This window comes from Bombus flavifrons, chromosome 17, assembly GCF_040668555.2.
Source record: "Bombus flavifrons isolate JBK064 chromosome 17, iyBomFlav1_principal, whole genome shotgun sequence".
Classification (NCBI taxonomy): domain Eukaryota; kingdom Metazoa; phylum Arthropoda; class Insecta; order Hymenoptera; family Apidae; genus Bombus; species Bombus flavifrons.
The window spans coordinates 7,228,797-7,245,562 of NC_138458.1; the positions used below are offsets into that span (position 1 = coordinate 7,228,797).

General features: G+C 26.5%; 3 protein-coding genes across 8 annotated transcripts; 2 read left to right on the forward strand and 1 right to left on the reverse strand.

The window, feature by feature from the left end:
* Window positions 1-696: 696 nt before the first annotated feature.
* On the forward strand, window positions 697-4,965 carry FucTB (alpha-(1,3)-fucosyltransferase 10). 2 transcript variants are annotated; one of them, XM_069130736.1, is made up of 7 exons: window positions 697-1,062; window positions 2,503-2,542; window positions 2,654-2,772; window positions 3,070-3,289; window positions 3,419-3,608; window positions 3,688-3,865; window positions 4,336-4,965. In XM_069130736.1, exons 1-7 carry the CDS (start codon window positions 1,021-1,023, stop codon window positions 4,813-4,815), a joined length of 1,269 nt encoding a protein of 422 aa, XP_068986837.1. In that variant the 5' UTR covers window positions 697-1,020; the 3' UTR covers window positions 4,816-4,965. The 2 variants fall into 2 exon arrangements, with proteins under 2 accessions (XP_068986837.1, XP_068986836.1); XM_069130735.1 differs by lacking the exon at window positions 697-1,062 and adding an exon at window positions 1,071-1,757.
* TBCD (tubulin folding cofactor D) lies at window positions 2,938-10,498 on the reverse strand. The gene is made up of 9 exons (XM_069130717.1): window positions 9,651-10,498; window positions 7,848-9,531; window positions 7,352-7,555; window positions 7,034-7,198; window positions 6,824-6,948; window positions 6,395-6,748; window positions 6,005-6,307; window positions 5,614-5,932; window positions 2,938-3,268 (listed from the first exon to the last, which is right to left on the reverse strand). The coding sequence occupies exons 1-8, from the start codon at window positions 9,990-9,992 to the stop codon at window positions 5,651-5,653; spliced, it is 3,459 nt and encodes a 1,152-aa protein (XP_068986818.1). The 5' UTR covers window positions 9,993-10,498; the 3' UTR covers window positions 2,938-3,268; window positions 5,614-5,650.
* A 694-nt stretch (window positions 10,499-11,192) lies between these two features.
* LOC138188707 (zinc finger protein 800) lies at window positions 11,193-16,699 on the forward strand. Of its 5 annotated transcripts, none has more exons than XM_069130718.1 (8): window positions 11,193-11,234; window positions 12,110-12,488; window positions 13,251-13,526; window positions 13,644-13,791; window positions 13,876-14,016; window positions 14,629-14,780; window positions 14,854-15,331; window positions 15,492-16,699. In XM_069130718.1, the coding sequence occupies exons 1-8, from the start codon at window positions 11,215-11,217 to the stop codon at window positions 16,556-16,558; spliced, it is 2,661 nt and encodes an 886-aa protein (XP_068986819.1). In that variant the 5' UTR covers window positions 11,193-11,214; the 3' UTR covers window positions 16,559-16,699. The 5 variants fall into 5 exon arrangements, with proteins under 5 accessions (XP_068986819.1, XP_068986823.1, XP_068986822.1 ...); XM_069130722.1 differs by lacking the exon at window positions 11,193-11,234 and adding an exon at window positions 11,303-11,443; XM_069130721.1 differs by lacking the exon at window positions 11,193-11,234 and adding an exon at window positions 11,357-11,710.
* Window positions 16,700-16,766: the final 67 nt, after the last annotated feature.

Below are 16,766 nucleotides of genomic sequence, written 5' to 3' on the forward strand. Positions count from 1 at the left end.
TACTATTAAACTTGAACTTTTGGTAATTAGTAACTACTAACTTTTATTTAGATACATATACCATTATATAGCCATATGTTCATGCATGTTATAGTTTCATTATGTTACAATTGGTGCCTCTATTTCGAAATTTAATATAAAAAATTATATAGGTACTTGCAAATAAAAATTTACGTACAAATGTTTTGTTTTGCGATGTGCATTATTTATATCAACTAGTATTTTAATACTATAATTACAATCAACATCATGTGAATAACTTGATTATAGATATGCGTGGTTAAATTTATGTGAATTTGTATGATGAAAAAGATATACACTTATATAGGTAACAATATTTCTCAAACTATAATTACAATAAATATTATAACTTTCGCGTATTAGGATATATAATGTATAATAATAATATAATAATAATACTTTATTGTATATCAGACTTTACATTCATTACAAGAAGCTTCCTTGGCACAGTGGATTGGTTTAGTTACAATTAGTATACTTTTTCTTATTTATTATTTTAACTTTAAAATTAATTTGCAATAGTTATTTTAACTTTGTAACATATATTATAATATATAATATGTATATTATATAACATATATAATATAATGTATAATATAATGTATGTTATATATACTATAAACAATTATATATATTTATGTAGGTACATGTGATAAACTTGTATGAGGATCTGAGATTTGATAATATCAAAAGGAGATTATAAAGTTATTTAGTAGTTTTAAATACATAAGTCGTTCATTTGTTGCAGCAGAATTTTGTACTTGCGATAGCCTGGCCTAGATGCATCTAGCAACGTCGTTAGGAAAACTGTAACTGATGGAGAGAAAGAAAGAATGAATAAAGAAAAGGAGAAGAGAGAGTTCGTTGACCGCCAAAGAGAAGTCAGGAGCGTGACTGTAACCGTGACTGTGATCGTAATCCTGATCGCAACCGTGATCGTAACCATGACCGACTTGCTGTTACAAATCTTTAGAAAGTTTTGTGTGTGTTCGCGAACATATGTTTGACTATAGGTTTAGGTTACACATGAATATTATATATGTATGTAAAAAAGTTTGTACATCATATACAATTCCTTTATTTTTTTTTTCACCACTGACTAGTTAATGGCTTTTATCATTTTTGCATGTTACAAACTTTCTAAGAAATGATTATTTCTAGTAATTATATTAGTACTTTCGTCTTTCAATTGCAATTTATCTATTTCTTGTAGTAGTGTCCTTTTTGTATCATTTATATTTCTTATCTGTAACTTAACCTTAAATTGTTTTAGTTGACACAGTGCAATATAGGCTTCTTATTTCCTTCAAACTTTAAACCTTTAAAATACTATTGGTAAAATACTGTTTTGACGAAATAATATTCCATTATTAAATTTGGGTAGCTATGATATAATATAAAATTGAATACAAGATAGCAATTAGAAGCAATTAAATTTTGATATACAAACATTAAAATGATCAAGGACAAAAACTGAAGTATAATTTGTCATAACTACTTCCTTGTAAAAACTTGACAATCCTTGTATAAATAACAATATTAATCATTTTGCCATCTGACTAAGATTAAAATGAAATATATTTAAAAACACCAAATCAACAACAGAACAGAAATACAACAAAAGTAATTGTTGAATATTAAAATTAAATAATTATAAAATGTCGTATTTTTGTCAGAAAATGTATTTTATATTTGCAACAATCACCGCCTTAACTTTCAGTATAATAATTTACCAGGTATTTATATATTTACTAATAGTATGTATTATATTATGTTAATATATATTATTAACAGCACATACATATACATAATGTATACACGTGTATATAATGTATGTTATAGCATAAAATATCACAGTATTTTTTATATATGCATATGAGTACACATTACGCTAGAACAATTTTATTTGCAAAAATAGTTTAAGATAGTACATCATTATTTGAATACGTTGATATTTATTAATATAAATAATAAAATATTTAGCTTTAATATCAATTAATTTATCATGTTATGATAACAAATTGTCAATTCTGTTGTACAAAATAAAAAAAAAATTAATAAATATTATTAATATTTAATTTAATTTTTAAACTTCTTCAAGGATGAATTCATTACAGGCAGTGAAAGATGATTAGTTTTTATTTTTTAATTACATCTTTTTAAAATATAATGCTTATAAATATTAAATGAAATAGATAATTGAAAATATGTTAAAACGTGTGAAAATAAACACATATGCCAGCATCCCTCAAATGGTTAAATGTTATAAAATAAAATTATATAATTATGTAAGAAACATTAATAATGAAATGTTTTATGCAAAATAATTGATAATAATAAATTAATAACCAATCTTTTTCTGCTCTGCAATATCAATAATTACGCAATAAATTATTTTAATACCAAATACTATTATTTAAATTATTGATAAAGTAAGATAATAATGAGGTTGATGAGTTTTAAGATCAATATTATTAACAGGTTTACTTAATTCAGAACGGTAACAGATTACATCATCCAGGTATATAAAATGCATCAAGTTTTTAATATCTCTAAAAAAGTATAAAATATAAACCAAAAGTATAAAAATTAAGAAAATATTAGTACATATATTTTTATCATACTTTTTTAGATGTACCCATAATTCTATGGTGGACACCTTTTGGAAATGATGAAAAATTACGAGACTGTGAAAATTATCAGTGTTATTTTACAAGTAACCGATCCTTTCAATATCACAAACAGCTAAAAGTAATGTATATACATTTTTATGACTTGTATTAAAGATAAATTTTCGGATATATTGAAAATTTAAGAAATTTCAGCTATTTTCTAAAATTAAGATAGTCCTATTATTACAAATTCGATTAATATTTTGTATTTTTCAAATAGTTGTAAAATAGTATTGGTACTAAATAGAAATTAACTAATTTATTATTACAAAATCAATGATTTATAATTTATTAAATTTAATGTTATAAATGTGCAAATTGCTCATACTTGTTTTCAGCATTATTATTTGAAATATATATCACTCTTAATTTTCAGAGTTTTCTTTTCTATGGTAGTAATCTTCGAATTAATGATTTACCAAAATGGAAATCCGACGAAATTCCGTGGGGTTTGCTTCATGAAGAATCCCCAAGAAATAATCCAATATTAGTTCAACAGGAAACTCTGAATCTTTTTACATACTCTTCAACATTTAGCAGATTTAGTGATGTACCTCTAACTCTTGTAGATCTACCTGGAATTACAGAATTATTAGGTGAATATAAAGAATTCAATATACATATATATTTAAATTATTAATAATCTGGTCCCGCTTTCATTACAGTATGGTGTTATAAACAGAAGTTGTTTAATTAATAGTAACATTAATACTTCACTTTTATAGATAGAAAATACTTTGTATCTACAAAAGAAAAAACAAGGTTGATGTATGAAAGAAATTTGGCACCATTACTTTACATACAATCTGATTGTGATACTGCAAGTAACAGAGATATTTACGTAGCTGAATTAATGAAATATATACGTATAGATTCATATGGCGCATGTTTAAATAATGCTCAACTTGAGAAAAGGTAAAATATTTTTGCAGACTTAAATAAAGTCAATTCTACCATTTGTGTTGTTTCTATAAAGAATTTAACTATAATCTAGGTTAAAGGAAAATTACCTTGAAATATTGAACAGTGAAGATTTTCTTTCTTTTATTGCCAATTACAAGTTTACAATAGCTTTTGAAAATGCAGTCTGCGATGACTATATCACTGAAAAATTGTGGAGGCCCCTTATTGTTGGATCTATACCTATATATTATGGATCACCATCATTTAAAGTATTAAAATTTATTATATAACTATTATTTTTATTGCTTAATAGATTAAATTGATTTTTTTCGAAAGAAGATAAATTTCTTGATTTAATTGTATTGATATTAAAAAACTAATCAATGTTTCATTTCATTTAATGTAATTTACATACAAATTTCAATTTCAAAACTATATAAATATTGGGTAAATATAACGTTATTTGATTTATTAAATTGATATTACTATTCATTATAAAACAAGTCAAAACAATTGTAAAAATTTGCCTGAAGCCTAGTATTGACAATTTAACAAAATTGTCTATAAATGTAATGAGAATTTTGTAAAAGTAGTCAATTATTCGAAACAAAATTTCTTGTTCTGGGTAAATAAATAATTAACTAAAATAGATGCATTCTTTAACTCCAACTGTCTAATATAAATATATACATTCAACAAAATTGATTATAATATAATACAATTTTGATCTTTTTTTTAGGATTGGCTGCCAAATAATATGTCTGCTATATCAATACTCGATTTCAAAAATCCAGTAAATTTAGCCAAGTTTTTATATAATCTTTCTAATAATGAAATTGAATATAATAAATATTTATCCCACAAATTAATTGACGACTATGAAATTGAAAATGAAAGATTAAGAAAGGCATTAGAGAGAAAAGAGGAATGGTTATCTAATGAATTTGGAAATTATGTTGAAGAATTTGAATGTTTTGTTTGTAAAAGCATATATCAACCAAGGAAAACAAAAATTGTCAATAAGAAACATTATAACTGTCCATTGCCAAAAAATCCACTAACAAACAAAACTGATCATTCTAATTGGTGGACAAAACAATGGACTTTAGAAAAATGTGGTGCAAAGATATTGAGTTACCATATGCAAAATAACCTTACAATTAATGAGGAAAATTTTGAAACAGATAAAATGAAGCTTTTTGATAGAAATGAATGTTAATTTATTTATTTTTAATAAATTGAAAATTTACTATTTTGTATATTTAGTAACAGATTGTAATATTAGTTGCATACTTGTGTATGTTTTGTTTTTATTTGTATTACAGAACTTTTAATATGTGAACTATATTTTTATAATAAAGATAATATCCAAAAAGCTATTGGAAACACTTTATTTCTTGATTTTCAAATATCATTTAAAGGGTAACTATATATTTACCTATATAGTTACCATTTCTAAATTATGTTCTTAATATAATATTAAATATAAAAAAAAAAAAAAATGAAAAGGATTCAAAGCAACATTAGGGTATTATGCTACAATCTACTATTTATGATAATACTCACTAAAAAACGGTTAAAATTACGATGTTATTATGATGTTTGCTGTTGCAATAGAAGTTTTAATGGCAAATAGGGAGACCTGGTACCAGGGAGATGTAATGAAATAAGAAGAAATTGTTAAAAAATGTCTTTTAGTTCTTCCAATAGTAGATGTTCAAAAATTTGAAATTATGAAATAGTAGAAAAAATGAAATAGTAATAATATTGTTCATGGTTTCTAACTATCATTCTAGAAGCTATGATGAATAAAATAATTAGGGTCAAAGTTCATATTATAATATATTGTTCATATATATAATATAAAATTAGCTCATAATATAATATGAAGTTCATATCCTGTATTATTAGAAACGAATTTGATATCTAGGCATATATTCTATTTTCTGGGCAAATAGCCTGTATGACAAAACAATGTTATAAAGAAATAAGTATTTTAAATCAGTATTCTACGTACCAATTTAACTGAGACGTGACAAAATTTAAAAGCAAGCTTAGTTCATGGCCTTATTTTGCAAAATAGGAGCAGGTACTTTCATTAAATCACAAAGATGATTTCTTATGGGTCGAAGTTCAGATACTGATTGTTCCCAGTCAGTGACATTTAATTCAGTCAAAATTTTCATTAAATCTTGTTCTGGAAGATCCATTTCTTCCCCATAAAGAGTTAAAGCTTCATATGTTCTTAATGCAGCTACTTTCCGTATGCATTTATATTTATGACAAAGAAAAATACTTAACTGACAAAATGCTCTTTTTGCAACTGGTCCGTGTATCTGTAAAAACTTGTTATTAGTTCAAGATCATTTTATTATTTTTAATACTAAACATTGGAATACACTAACTACCTGTAAGAGCTGACAAAATACATTTATACTGCTAATTAATAACTTAGTATTGTTCGTATTTTTTATTTCTTGTTTAAGCAGTATTAGAATTTGTTCTGCAATTTCATTTTCAAAATCATCAAGAACGACTTGGATACAACCGGAACTAAGTAAGCGATCTAAGAAAGCTAGCATTGATGTAATCATTCTTTCATTTTTGTGGCTTTCCTCAAAAATATTTAAAATTTTATAGCATAAACTTTTGAGACCCAATTCATCTAATTCTTGTAAATAAGAAAATAGGGAAACACTAGAATATTTAACCTGAAATGAAAAATCGAAAATGTTATACAAAAGATTGAATATTAAACATAATATATAATTCATTATATTTTCATTATAATTCCATACCAAAGATTCACTTAAACCACCAACACTAAATATAATTCCACGTAGAAGATTCATTGTATAAGGAGGATAAGATAACATTTTAATAAATCGTGGAAAAGTAGCAGATTCCATTCGCCATTCTATATTTTCTTTACATTCATCATAAGGAAAAATAGTTTTTAATTCTGCATGATATGGAATGTTTGGTAAAAGAGGGTCATTATGAATAAGAGCACTGAAAACAATTCCGGCTTGCGCTCGAATTCCATCAATTCTTTCAACAGCTTGTTGTGCAATTCCTCCAATTATATTTGCCATTAAGTTTTCATTTAATACAGAAAATAATTTTGCTTGTGATACTAAGTTTGTTAACATCTGAAATTATTTAAAGAGTTTTAATTTAAGTAAACATATGTATATGTAAATATGGGATATTGAAGATATTTTTACATGTAAACCAGTCATTGCTGCTTCTCGTACCCAAGCTCCTATATCTCCACGACTATCTATAGTATATTCTTTCAATGCCAATAAATAACAATCATATAAGTTATGAATATATATACGCCACTTATCTAAAAAATATAAAACATTATTTAAACAATATGTGAAGAATTAATTAATTAATTATTCTAAACTCCAATTTAAGAAATAACAAACCTGCTTCTTTTACTCCCAGAGTTTGACAAACCATTATTAATGCATGAATAGCTTCTTTCCTACTTTCTGCCCATTTTAAAGAACTTTCTGATATTTCAGTACATTTAATGAGAGCTTCTATTATATCTTTTACTCTTTCACAAATTATAAATAAAGGGAAATAGCCTACAAAAAAATAATTATTAATTAATAAATAAAATAAATACCATATTATGTTAAAGGTCATAATTGACATAATAGACCTAACTTTACGTATACTATGAAATACATCATACGATACCTTCCACAATAAAATTTTTAAGAACGTTTTCACATTACCTATAGCCTGTGCAAAGCCTATTCGAACAAGTTGATTACTTGATTGTAAATTATCAAGGTAACGATTAATAACAATATTGCGATCTTGATTATCCATGTTTGCATAGTATTTTCGGAAAAATTCTGTATGTGCTTCAGCAGCTTTCATCTTTACTACAGATACTTCATGACCCAAACATTCCTCTAAAAGATTTTGCCAGTCACCTTCAAAAATAATATTTGTTTCTTTACACTGTGTTTAAATAATATAATATATAATATAATATATTGTAATGAAAATATAAAAAGTATTTTCATATACTATCACAAAACATTATCAAATAGGAATTAATATTTTGTTTTACAATTTTGTTATAGATGGTTAATACTTTATGAGTCAAACTTTAATTATATTTTCAGCATAAATTTGTTAATTATTGTAAATTTTTATGAATATTATATAATATTATATATGTTTTTATGTATGAAAATTTACAATACAAGATATCAAACTTACAAATAATTTCAACGGAGATTGGAAAATGAACAATAGAGCACTTTTTTATGAGCACAGCACATGCTTGTTTCATTAATTCTCCTCCTAGACCTTTGAATTGTCCTCTTTTCCTAAAAACGTTAACTATGTTTCTGACATTTTCCACAGCTGATAGTCCAATTATATCTTCAATTTTTTCATTGCAGCAATTATACAATGCTTCCAAGATTTCTGCAATAGCTAATACTGCACCATGTCTAATATTTAAATCAATAGAATTTAACATATCTAATAAATTTAATAAAACTGTATGCTTAATATAATTAGGATCAATAGATGTTAGATTGAAGAGGGCTTTGGCTGCAAGTTCTCTAATTGCTGTATCCCAATGTGTAACTTTTCTTGTAATCAAATGATCAATCAAAGATTTTGTATACTCTTCATATTGTGCAATTTGTGCACTAATTTTTAAGTATGCATGATTTCTAACTCCAACTTCAAAATAATCAGCAATTGTAAGTATCTCTATTCCATGTGGAAAATTTCCTTGTCTTCCTACATTTTCTTGGAATGCTGCAGAAGCAGCTCTTCTACAATTAATTTCTCGATCAAAACAAGTAACAACTACTAACATAGCTGCAATTTCTTTTACATATGGTTGAATTATATCAGAATCGTATGCTCTTGGAAATGACCAGCAAATATAACATGCAGCATCTCTGATTAAATATCCAATTGAACCATAAGCTCTTGGTTCATCAAATACTAAGGCTTGAAGGACAACTGGTATCACATCGTTTAGACGATGAGGAAGAAGAAGACCACGTCTTCCTAATTCTGCTAATGCCAGACAACCACCATGCCAAGCAGCATCCGATTCACGACCACAAAGAAGATTTAGCACAAATCCTACAACCTCATCTGCTAAATCCATTGGCAACCTTGCTGTTATTCTACCAATTCCTTTTGCAGCAGACCACCGTATTGTAATTGCTTTATCTCTAAGACCTTGTATAAGTTGTTCAATTATATCTTCTATTGCTGATGGAATGTCCCGGTCATCATGATTCGATGAAACATTTTTAATATCCTCCATACTTTCCATAATGTTAGAGTTAGTATTAATATTAGGATCTAGACATATAGGTCTACTAGTTCTTTGATATCTCCATGGAGCCAATTTTGTTCCTAGTAACACCAATCCAATTCTTTGTACAATCTTAATTCCAAACTTCCGAATAAGATCTGCAGGATTATCATTCAGATGAAATTCTAAAACTTTATCCAAAATCATTTGAATATATGGTTTAACATCTTCTCTTGCACTGTGTTTTAATATAGCTGCTATAACTGCTAATGGACCATGTCTCAAAGGATCAGTTTCTACACATTGTAAACTCCATGTTATCATTTCTTTCAAATATAACTTTTTTACATCTGATCTTGATAAAAAATTGGCAATTAGAAAAACTGCAGCTACTGCACAAGCGTCCTTTGATACGCAAAATAATTTGCATATTTTCAATATTCTAACTATTATTGTTTGCTCGGAATTAGTATCAGAAACTTCTAAACGTGAGAGTGGAAATGGTATCTTTGAAATTATAGAAAGCCAAATTAAAAGTACATAACGAGTTTCCCATGTCTCCACATCATTTGGATCTTGTTTTTCTAACATTCGTAAAACAGGGAAAAGATCTGCTACCTGTATCAAATTAAATTATATATTTGGAGATTAAAATATAAAAAAAAGAGAGAGAGAGAGAGAGAGAGCGGGAAAGGGGGAGAGAAAATGAAGTTAAAAAAATTAAAACATCTGCATACCTCATGTGGAAGGTATGTAACAATCTTCTTGTATGTTTTAACGGACATAACAATGAAAATATATTTAAAAGCGTTATGCCGCATAATTTCCGTAGAATTTTCATCTCTGATAATACCAATCAGTGGCTGTAGAATATCATCCAAATAAGGATCTAGCAATTGCCTTTGATCCTGATATTGTGATAAGATAAAATTAAATCGGTCTCGATTCTTTTCAATAAGGCTCGGAGAAAGATCCACCTTTTTTAGTTCAGTAATTAAAAAAGTCACTTCGTCGATTTCTTTAAAAGCACTAAATCCACAACCAATTATTTCCGATTCCGGACAATCATTTAACACCATTTTTTTTATTCGTCACGTTTCGTGTTATTCGGAAAAACGACTACGATCAATTACAATTCATTCCTATGCGATTACGTTTACGTATGACAGCCCAAAAATATGAAGAACAGATTCTTTCGAACGATTTCACGAAAAACGATGCTAAATTATGGCGCATGCGTGGCTGTACAATAAACCTTTTATGAGTTTATGTAGCTTACACAAATATCCAATTTGTATTTATTTGAGACAGTTTATTATAAATAATGGAATGTCTTCTTTAAGAATATAGGGTTTCTAAAATAATGTTTCAATTAATCATAAGGTCTAATTCGAAAAAAATTTATGAATTGAAAATTAATAACATTTGATAATTACATTATGAAAACGATATTTGCCAGTGATACATTATCTGTGCAATAGAAACTTTGTATGAAAAAAATGTTATTCTATATTTTTTATCTATTTTTTCATATAGAATCACCCTTTTTCCAATTACACCACTAGTTACAGAGCATTCTATACATAAGATTTGAAATAAAATAATAAAATTATAAAGTAACATTTTTTCCATGTTTTAAGGTTGTAAGATCATTTCTGAACAACTTTATTACTGTTAATTGAATTTATTTCTCTGTCAACAAAATGTAATTTTGAAAAGAATTAAAAGTATCAGGTAAAAAACTCATTGCCATTAAGTGGTCATGTAATATTAATTTTGAATTTTACATTATATATATAGTTTCTATAAGAATATAGATATTAGTTTGTAGGAGCAGTATGATTAATTATTTTTTGTCATTAACAGTTTTAATAATAGGTACATTAATTATAATAATAGCTAGTTTAATTTTAATGATAGTCACTTTAATTTTAAATATAAACTGAAATGAAATTATTTAAACCATTCATATTTTTTTGTATTTATTAAACCAATTCTAAGGATATTTATTAACAAATGTAAAAGATAAAATAAAGTTGTAATAGAAGCAATTATACTAAAAATATATATATATATTTTAGATATAATAATAAATTTAAAAAATTTGAATAATGTCTAAGGAAATTATATTCAGTAATGATATTCACAGTAAGTTTGTAAATTATTAGAATAATACATTCTAACATTCATACATTTAAAAAATGTAGAACAATGTAAATTATCACAGTAAGTCAATTTTTTCATTATTTACATTAGTGTTATTTGTTATTATATATTATCATGTAATCTTTTTCTGTCGTTATGTTTATAGAATTTGTTAAGTTAGTTTATAATATTTACTAAAAATGCTATTGTCATAATTATCATCATTATTTTAACTCATATATGTAGAATAACGAATAAGCCCATTCTGAGATTTCGATGCATTCTAAAAATTCCTGTGACATAACCTGTTATGAGCAATGTACAAATGAAAGAGTATAATATTCGTAACTTATTTTTGATTTTACAAATTCATCAAACTATCATTGTACGTAATTATATTGTATAATTGATTACTTTGTAATGTTCCATGTGTAAGAAATGTTGAAAAGCAAGTAAAAATGTTTATCCGTGAACTGAAAGTGCTACTTGGTACCGTTTCATCAAAGCGGTGGTAGAATCAAGAACTTCTAGGTTTCGGAAAAATGGAGGTCGCAGCTTGATCGAAATCGTGGATCCACCTCGTTTAAGAAGAGTTAAATTGCGTTATTTTTTTGTGGGATAATACAGTTCTAATACGTTTCCTTGATTCTTGGTATTCTATTTTATTTATAAATTCAAAATCTATAAAGTAAAGACCGATTTTTACGCAGTAAAATGCAGGAGAGACGGTACATCTCTATTGTACGCTTTTCTCAATATACTTTTAAATCTAGAACTTTTACTGAATTTTGAAGTATTCTAGTTGTTAAGAAAAACAATACATGTTCTTTTTAAATCTTAGTTTTCATATATAATTCTGTAATTTTGTAAATAACATCTTCAATTTTGCAACTATATTTATTCTCATATTATTTCTTCTTTAACACATCTAATTTTCTTAGATTTATAACTAGTTGTCATAGTATGATTTATGAATTTCACAAACATTTTACTTTGTAAAAAATTTGATATTATGACCTTATATAATTTAATAATGTATTATTCATTGCAGTTTTAACAAGATAATACGTTGGATATACAAAGCTCAATACAAAATGAAATCAAAGACAAAAGCTAAAAAATCAAATGGGAAATTTGGGAAAGTTAAATTTTCTCCTAAAGGAATTACTTCTGTAAATCCAGACTTATCACAACTACATCCGCCTATAGACATAAGTGATTCGACTTTATATCGTGTGAGCAAAATTTTAGAAAATGGCAGTGATGAAGTTAGATCTATTCTGGCATATGAATGTGATTTAGTATATGAATGTCGCATATGCCGAAGCCTTTTTAGAAGTTTGGTCAATTTTATTTCTCATAAACGTGTCTATTGTAAAGAAAAATTTGATGTTACATTTGTTAGGGACTCCTCCAACGATTATGATATAGTATGTATGATATAGTATATGATATAGTATTTTAATATATTTTTATATAAAGACAAGATTGCTAAAAATTAATATTTGAAAATGTCGTATCTAAAGATTACTTAACTAATATTTTGATGGAATCTAACTTTGATAAAATGAGTCATATGGCAAAAAGTAGATAATAAGATGTTTAGATGATTCAAAACCTTATCTTTCTACAAAATTATGTAATATTTTCAATTAAAAAATATATAGAATATTAGATAATGCATTTTAAATTTGGAGTTATAAGATATAAATAATCTGATTTAAATCTAATATTAAGAATGAAAGGAATTTTGTTTTTATATAATTGCAATATTTCGTGATAATATTGGTGAAATATCTCATTTAATTGTTATTTGAAATACCGTTAAATGTTTTAATTTGGATATATTTACTTAAGACTAGATAATTTTAATTAGTATGTAATCTATACATATTCATGTAGTAACAATATTTTTACTTAAAGAAAATTTTTTTATTTCATATACATAAAGAAAAATATAATATAAAATGATCATTCTACATAATACTTACTGCAACTTGTTTTGTAAATTATCTCAATCTGTTATATTTTTATCAAGTTGTCACAATTCATCTTAGAAATAGAAATGAACATGTATATTATGTATAATATATTATATGTGTATATTATTATTATGTATAATATATTACATGTACATATATAAATATATATATGTATATGCATATGTAATATATGGATTGTATATGTTACAGACTTCTACGAATAATTTAGACATACAAAAAACGCAGGGCCTATTTAAAGAAGGATGTGGAAATGATCGAATTTTAAGAAGTCAAGCTTGCAAAGAAAAGGAAAAGAAGGATCTCACTGCGATTGTTAATACGCTGCAGAAAAAACAAATAGAAAACTTACAAACAAACACTCAACGATTATGTTTGGAGACTGTACATTCAAATTCATCGGCAGTATATCAAACTGTTGAATCAGTGCTTTCAACTGAGAGTCATACAGATTTAATGAAAGCACAGGTATTTATAAATAATTATAATACTTGCAAATAATTACGAATAGAATTAATTAGAGCTATTTAAATTTTGTTCCAATACATTAATGATTTATTAATGTTTCAACCAAATAATATTTAGGTAACAGAGCTAAAAAATATAAATGAGAGGACTGTAATGTTAGATCTGAATGGCCAAGTCTTAGAATTTAGTCAAAAGTTGAGTGGTAATACAGTAACTCAAGTTCGTAATAATGAAGAAAGTGATAAGGAAGTTATTTGTCCTATATGTATGTTTTTATTATTTTGTCCATTATATGCATAATAATATTTATTCATCTTAAATTATAATTGCATTGTTGTTTAATTTTTAGGTTATGCGAAATTTTCAACGAAAAAAACATTAACAGTTCACACAAGGACACTACATACATCTCACAGGTTATGTTACCCATGTCCTTGTTGTTCTAGTACATTTGCAAATACGTGGAGTGTTTATAGGCATCTCTTTAAAGGTGTGTAAAAAGTATTATAATAATATTTTTATTAATTCCAATAATTTTCATTAATGATCATGTAATTAAATTTAATTAATTTTATAACTTCTTGAGGAAAATAATTGTAATTTTAATTCTTTTACAACTGCGAATGAGATATACCGCTGCATGGATGAGATACCTTGCGTGTCTTTATTAGGATGCTGAATGTCTTATTGGAAAACTTGGGATGAAACGTTGACAAAATGGTGATTGAAGTATACATTATATTCTTATAAATAAATGCAACTCTAAATGTTGTAGTTAGAAACAGAGAGAGATGCAGAATATCAGAGAGAGTCTGATGATTGACATTCAATTGTAAATACCGACATAAGATATTTCCTCCTTAGCATTGCATAAATATTATTGCAGAATGAGATATCTCGTTCATAGCGTTGCGTAAGCGACATCATTATGGTGGCATATTTCGTCTATGGTGTTGATAAACGATATTGTGGTAACGAAATATCTCGTCGGCAGTTGCGAAAGGATTAATAATATAAAATTACGTTGGACTAAAAATTCTACAAGAATTAATTTTTTAGAAGTTAGAATTCTTTTAATGAAATTTTTAAATACGAAATATAGTTCATAGAAAATCTAATGAACAAGTGAGGAAACTCAGATCACAAATTCAAGAGAAAGCATTTATTAAAGATACTACCATTGCTGAAGATTTACAAAAGGAGGATGCTCAAAAAACTTTAGTGAATAGTGCACTAAGGGCTAATGAAACACAGGTATTTTGATAGTTATAGTTATATCTTTGTTTTTATTGAAGTATTGTTAATATAAAATACATTATTTTAATAGGAATGGATAGATCAGTTAGAATTGGATACAGAGTTACAAAGATGTGGTGGATGTGGAAAGAGATTTGATAGAAAAGCAGCGTTATCAGCTCACTTGCAATATTGTAATAGGCGTGTCGCAGCATATGAAAGTATAACTAAAGACAAAAAGATCAATAAAATTCCATCAAATGATGTTTCAAATGGAAATACTAATGAAACATCTATTCGCGTGGAAGCAGTTGCCAGTTTAAGTAAAGCGGACTGGGATATGTTAAATAGCGAAGGATTAGTTTCACAAAATGTATCTAATGGGAATGTTGCAAGAATTCTTACAAATGGAGTACAAGAAAACTTGGTGAAAGACAATCTTTCTTCTGCAAGTGATGTTTCTGACCCTTTAGAAATTGTGTATACTAGTATAAACAATCATAAAGCTAATATTGGAAGCAAGAAACGAAAAAATAAGGAAAGTACAAAAAGATTGAATAATAATGCAGGTAAAAACAATATTTCATATTTTATACTTATAAAATTTAAGATATTATAGTTTATACAAATATATTTTACAAATCTTTTTATTTTGATTTTTGTTTCGGCAAAAAGAATATAATATGTAAAAAAAAAAGTATGTAATATGATATATTATATCATTCCTAGAAAATATTGCAAAAGGCATATCTGTAGAAGCGAACGTTGGGCATGACACAGCAACTGAAAAACTGGATCATGTATTATCAATGGAAAAGAAAGTAGCTTCAATAGTAAACTTCGAGAAGCTTCAGTGCCTTCCATGTAAACGAAAATTCCCTTCTGTGCATAATCTAAGAAGACATGCTGCCATTCATATTGGATGGAATCGTTATCAATGTAGACTTTGTGACTATAAGTGTTTCGTTAAGTGTGATTGTATAGCACATTGCAATAAAGTTCACAACGCTCAAAACAATCGTATTGTTATAGATGAAATGATAACTCAGATTCCAGATGACCAGTATTTGTGTGGTCAAGATATTACGTCGAATATAACGAATTTAGAACAGGAGATTGATGCTCCAGAAGTTGTAGAAGTTAACATTACACCAGGAAATATGGGATCAGAAGTTAAAATGAGAGAGAAAGGGATGAATGAAACAGAGACAAAAATAGTTGATAAAAATTCAATAGTGGTTCATGAAAATGGTAAAACTCAAGAAACTATGGATAATAGTATTAAAGAAAATACTTTGGGAGCGGATCAAGATCTTAGAAAAATGGTGATGGAAGTTATCTTTGGATCTTCTGAAGTTCACTCCGCAAAACAAACAGGTGTGAAAGAAACTGAACACTCTAGTTCAAAATTACAAAATAAAGGGGAAGGAGCACAATTTAAGGATTCTAATTTAAAGGAAAGTGCGTATATGCAAGACAATTTAAGACCCCAGCGTCCTATTCGTAACAAAATAAAGCCTCTAAATAAGGATTTCATCTACGATTTAAAGGAGGTCACATTTCGTAAAGATTCTTTGATCGTGAAATCTTTAAACAAGCCACTTGCCAAAAAATCTCCGGTACAGGAAGACGACAATTTGGAGAAAGATTTAGACCAGCCGTCCAAGCGTTTTAAACCTATAGAAAATGAAGAAATATTAATTCCTTGTGCAAATAACTCCATAGTAAACAAATGCGAAATTGAACTCAGTAGAGGTTTTAAAAATAGTTTTACTGTTTCTCAGTGCCGCAATTAGTAAACATTGTATCATAGTAGAGTCTCTATTCAGTCAGCAATATATTGTTTAAATTGATATTATTCATCTTGATGAACAAATTTTTAGTCAATTTTTGAACTGTATTCTTCACAAATACATATATATATATATATATATATATATATATATATATATATATATATATATATATATATATATATAATGTATATTTGTTCATGTTATAAAT

Coding starts and splice junctions, on each gene's coding strand:
- FucTB (XM_069130735.1), top strand. CDS start 1,680: ATGTCGTATTTTTGTCAGAAAATGTATTTTATATTTGCAACAATCACC. Junction 2,773..3,069: donor AATATCACAAACAGCTAAAA/GTAATGTATATA, acceptor CTTAATTTTCAG/AGTTTTCTTTTCTATGGTAG. Junction 3,290..3,418: donor TGGAATTACAGAATTATTAG/GTGAATATAAAG, acceptor TCACTTTTATAG/ATAGAAAATACTTTGTATCT.
- TBCD (XM_069130717.1), bottom strand. CDS start 9,992: ATGGTGTTAAATGATTGTCCGGAATCGGAAATAATTGGTTGTGGATTT. Junction 9,532..9,650: donor TTACATACCTTCCACATGAG/GTATGCAGATGT, acceptor AATTTGATACAG/GTAGCAGATCTTTTCCCTGT. Junction 6,749..6,823: donor CAGCAATGACTGGTTTACAT/GTAAAAATATCT, acceptor AAATAATTTCAG/ATGTTAACAAACTTAGTATC.
- LOC138188707 (XM_069130718.1), top strand. CDS start 11,215: ATGTTTATAGAATTTGTTAA. Junction 12,489..13,250: donor CCTCCAACGATTATGATATA/GTATGTATGATA, acceptor TATATGTTACAG/ACTTCTACGAATAATTTAGA. Junction 14,781..14,853: donor TAAGGGCTAATGAAACACAG/GTATTTTGATAG, acceptor TTATTTTAATAG/GAATGGATAGATCAGTTAGA.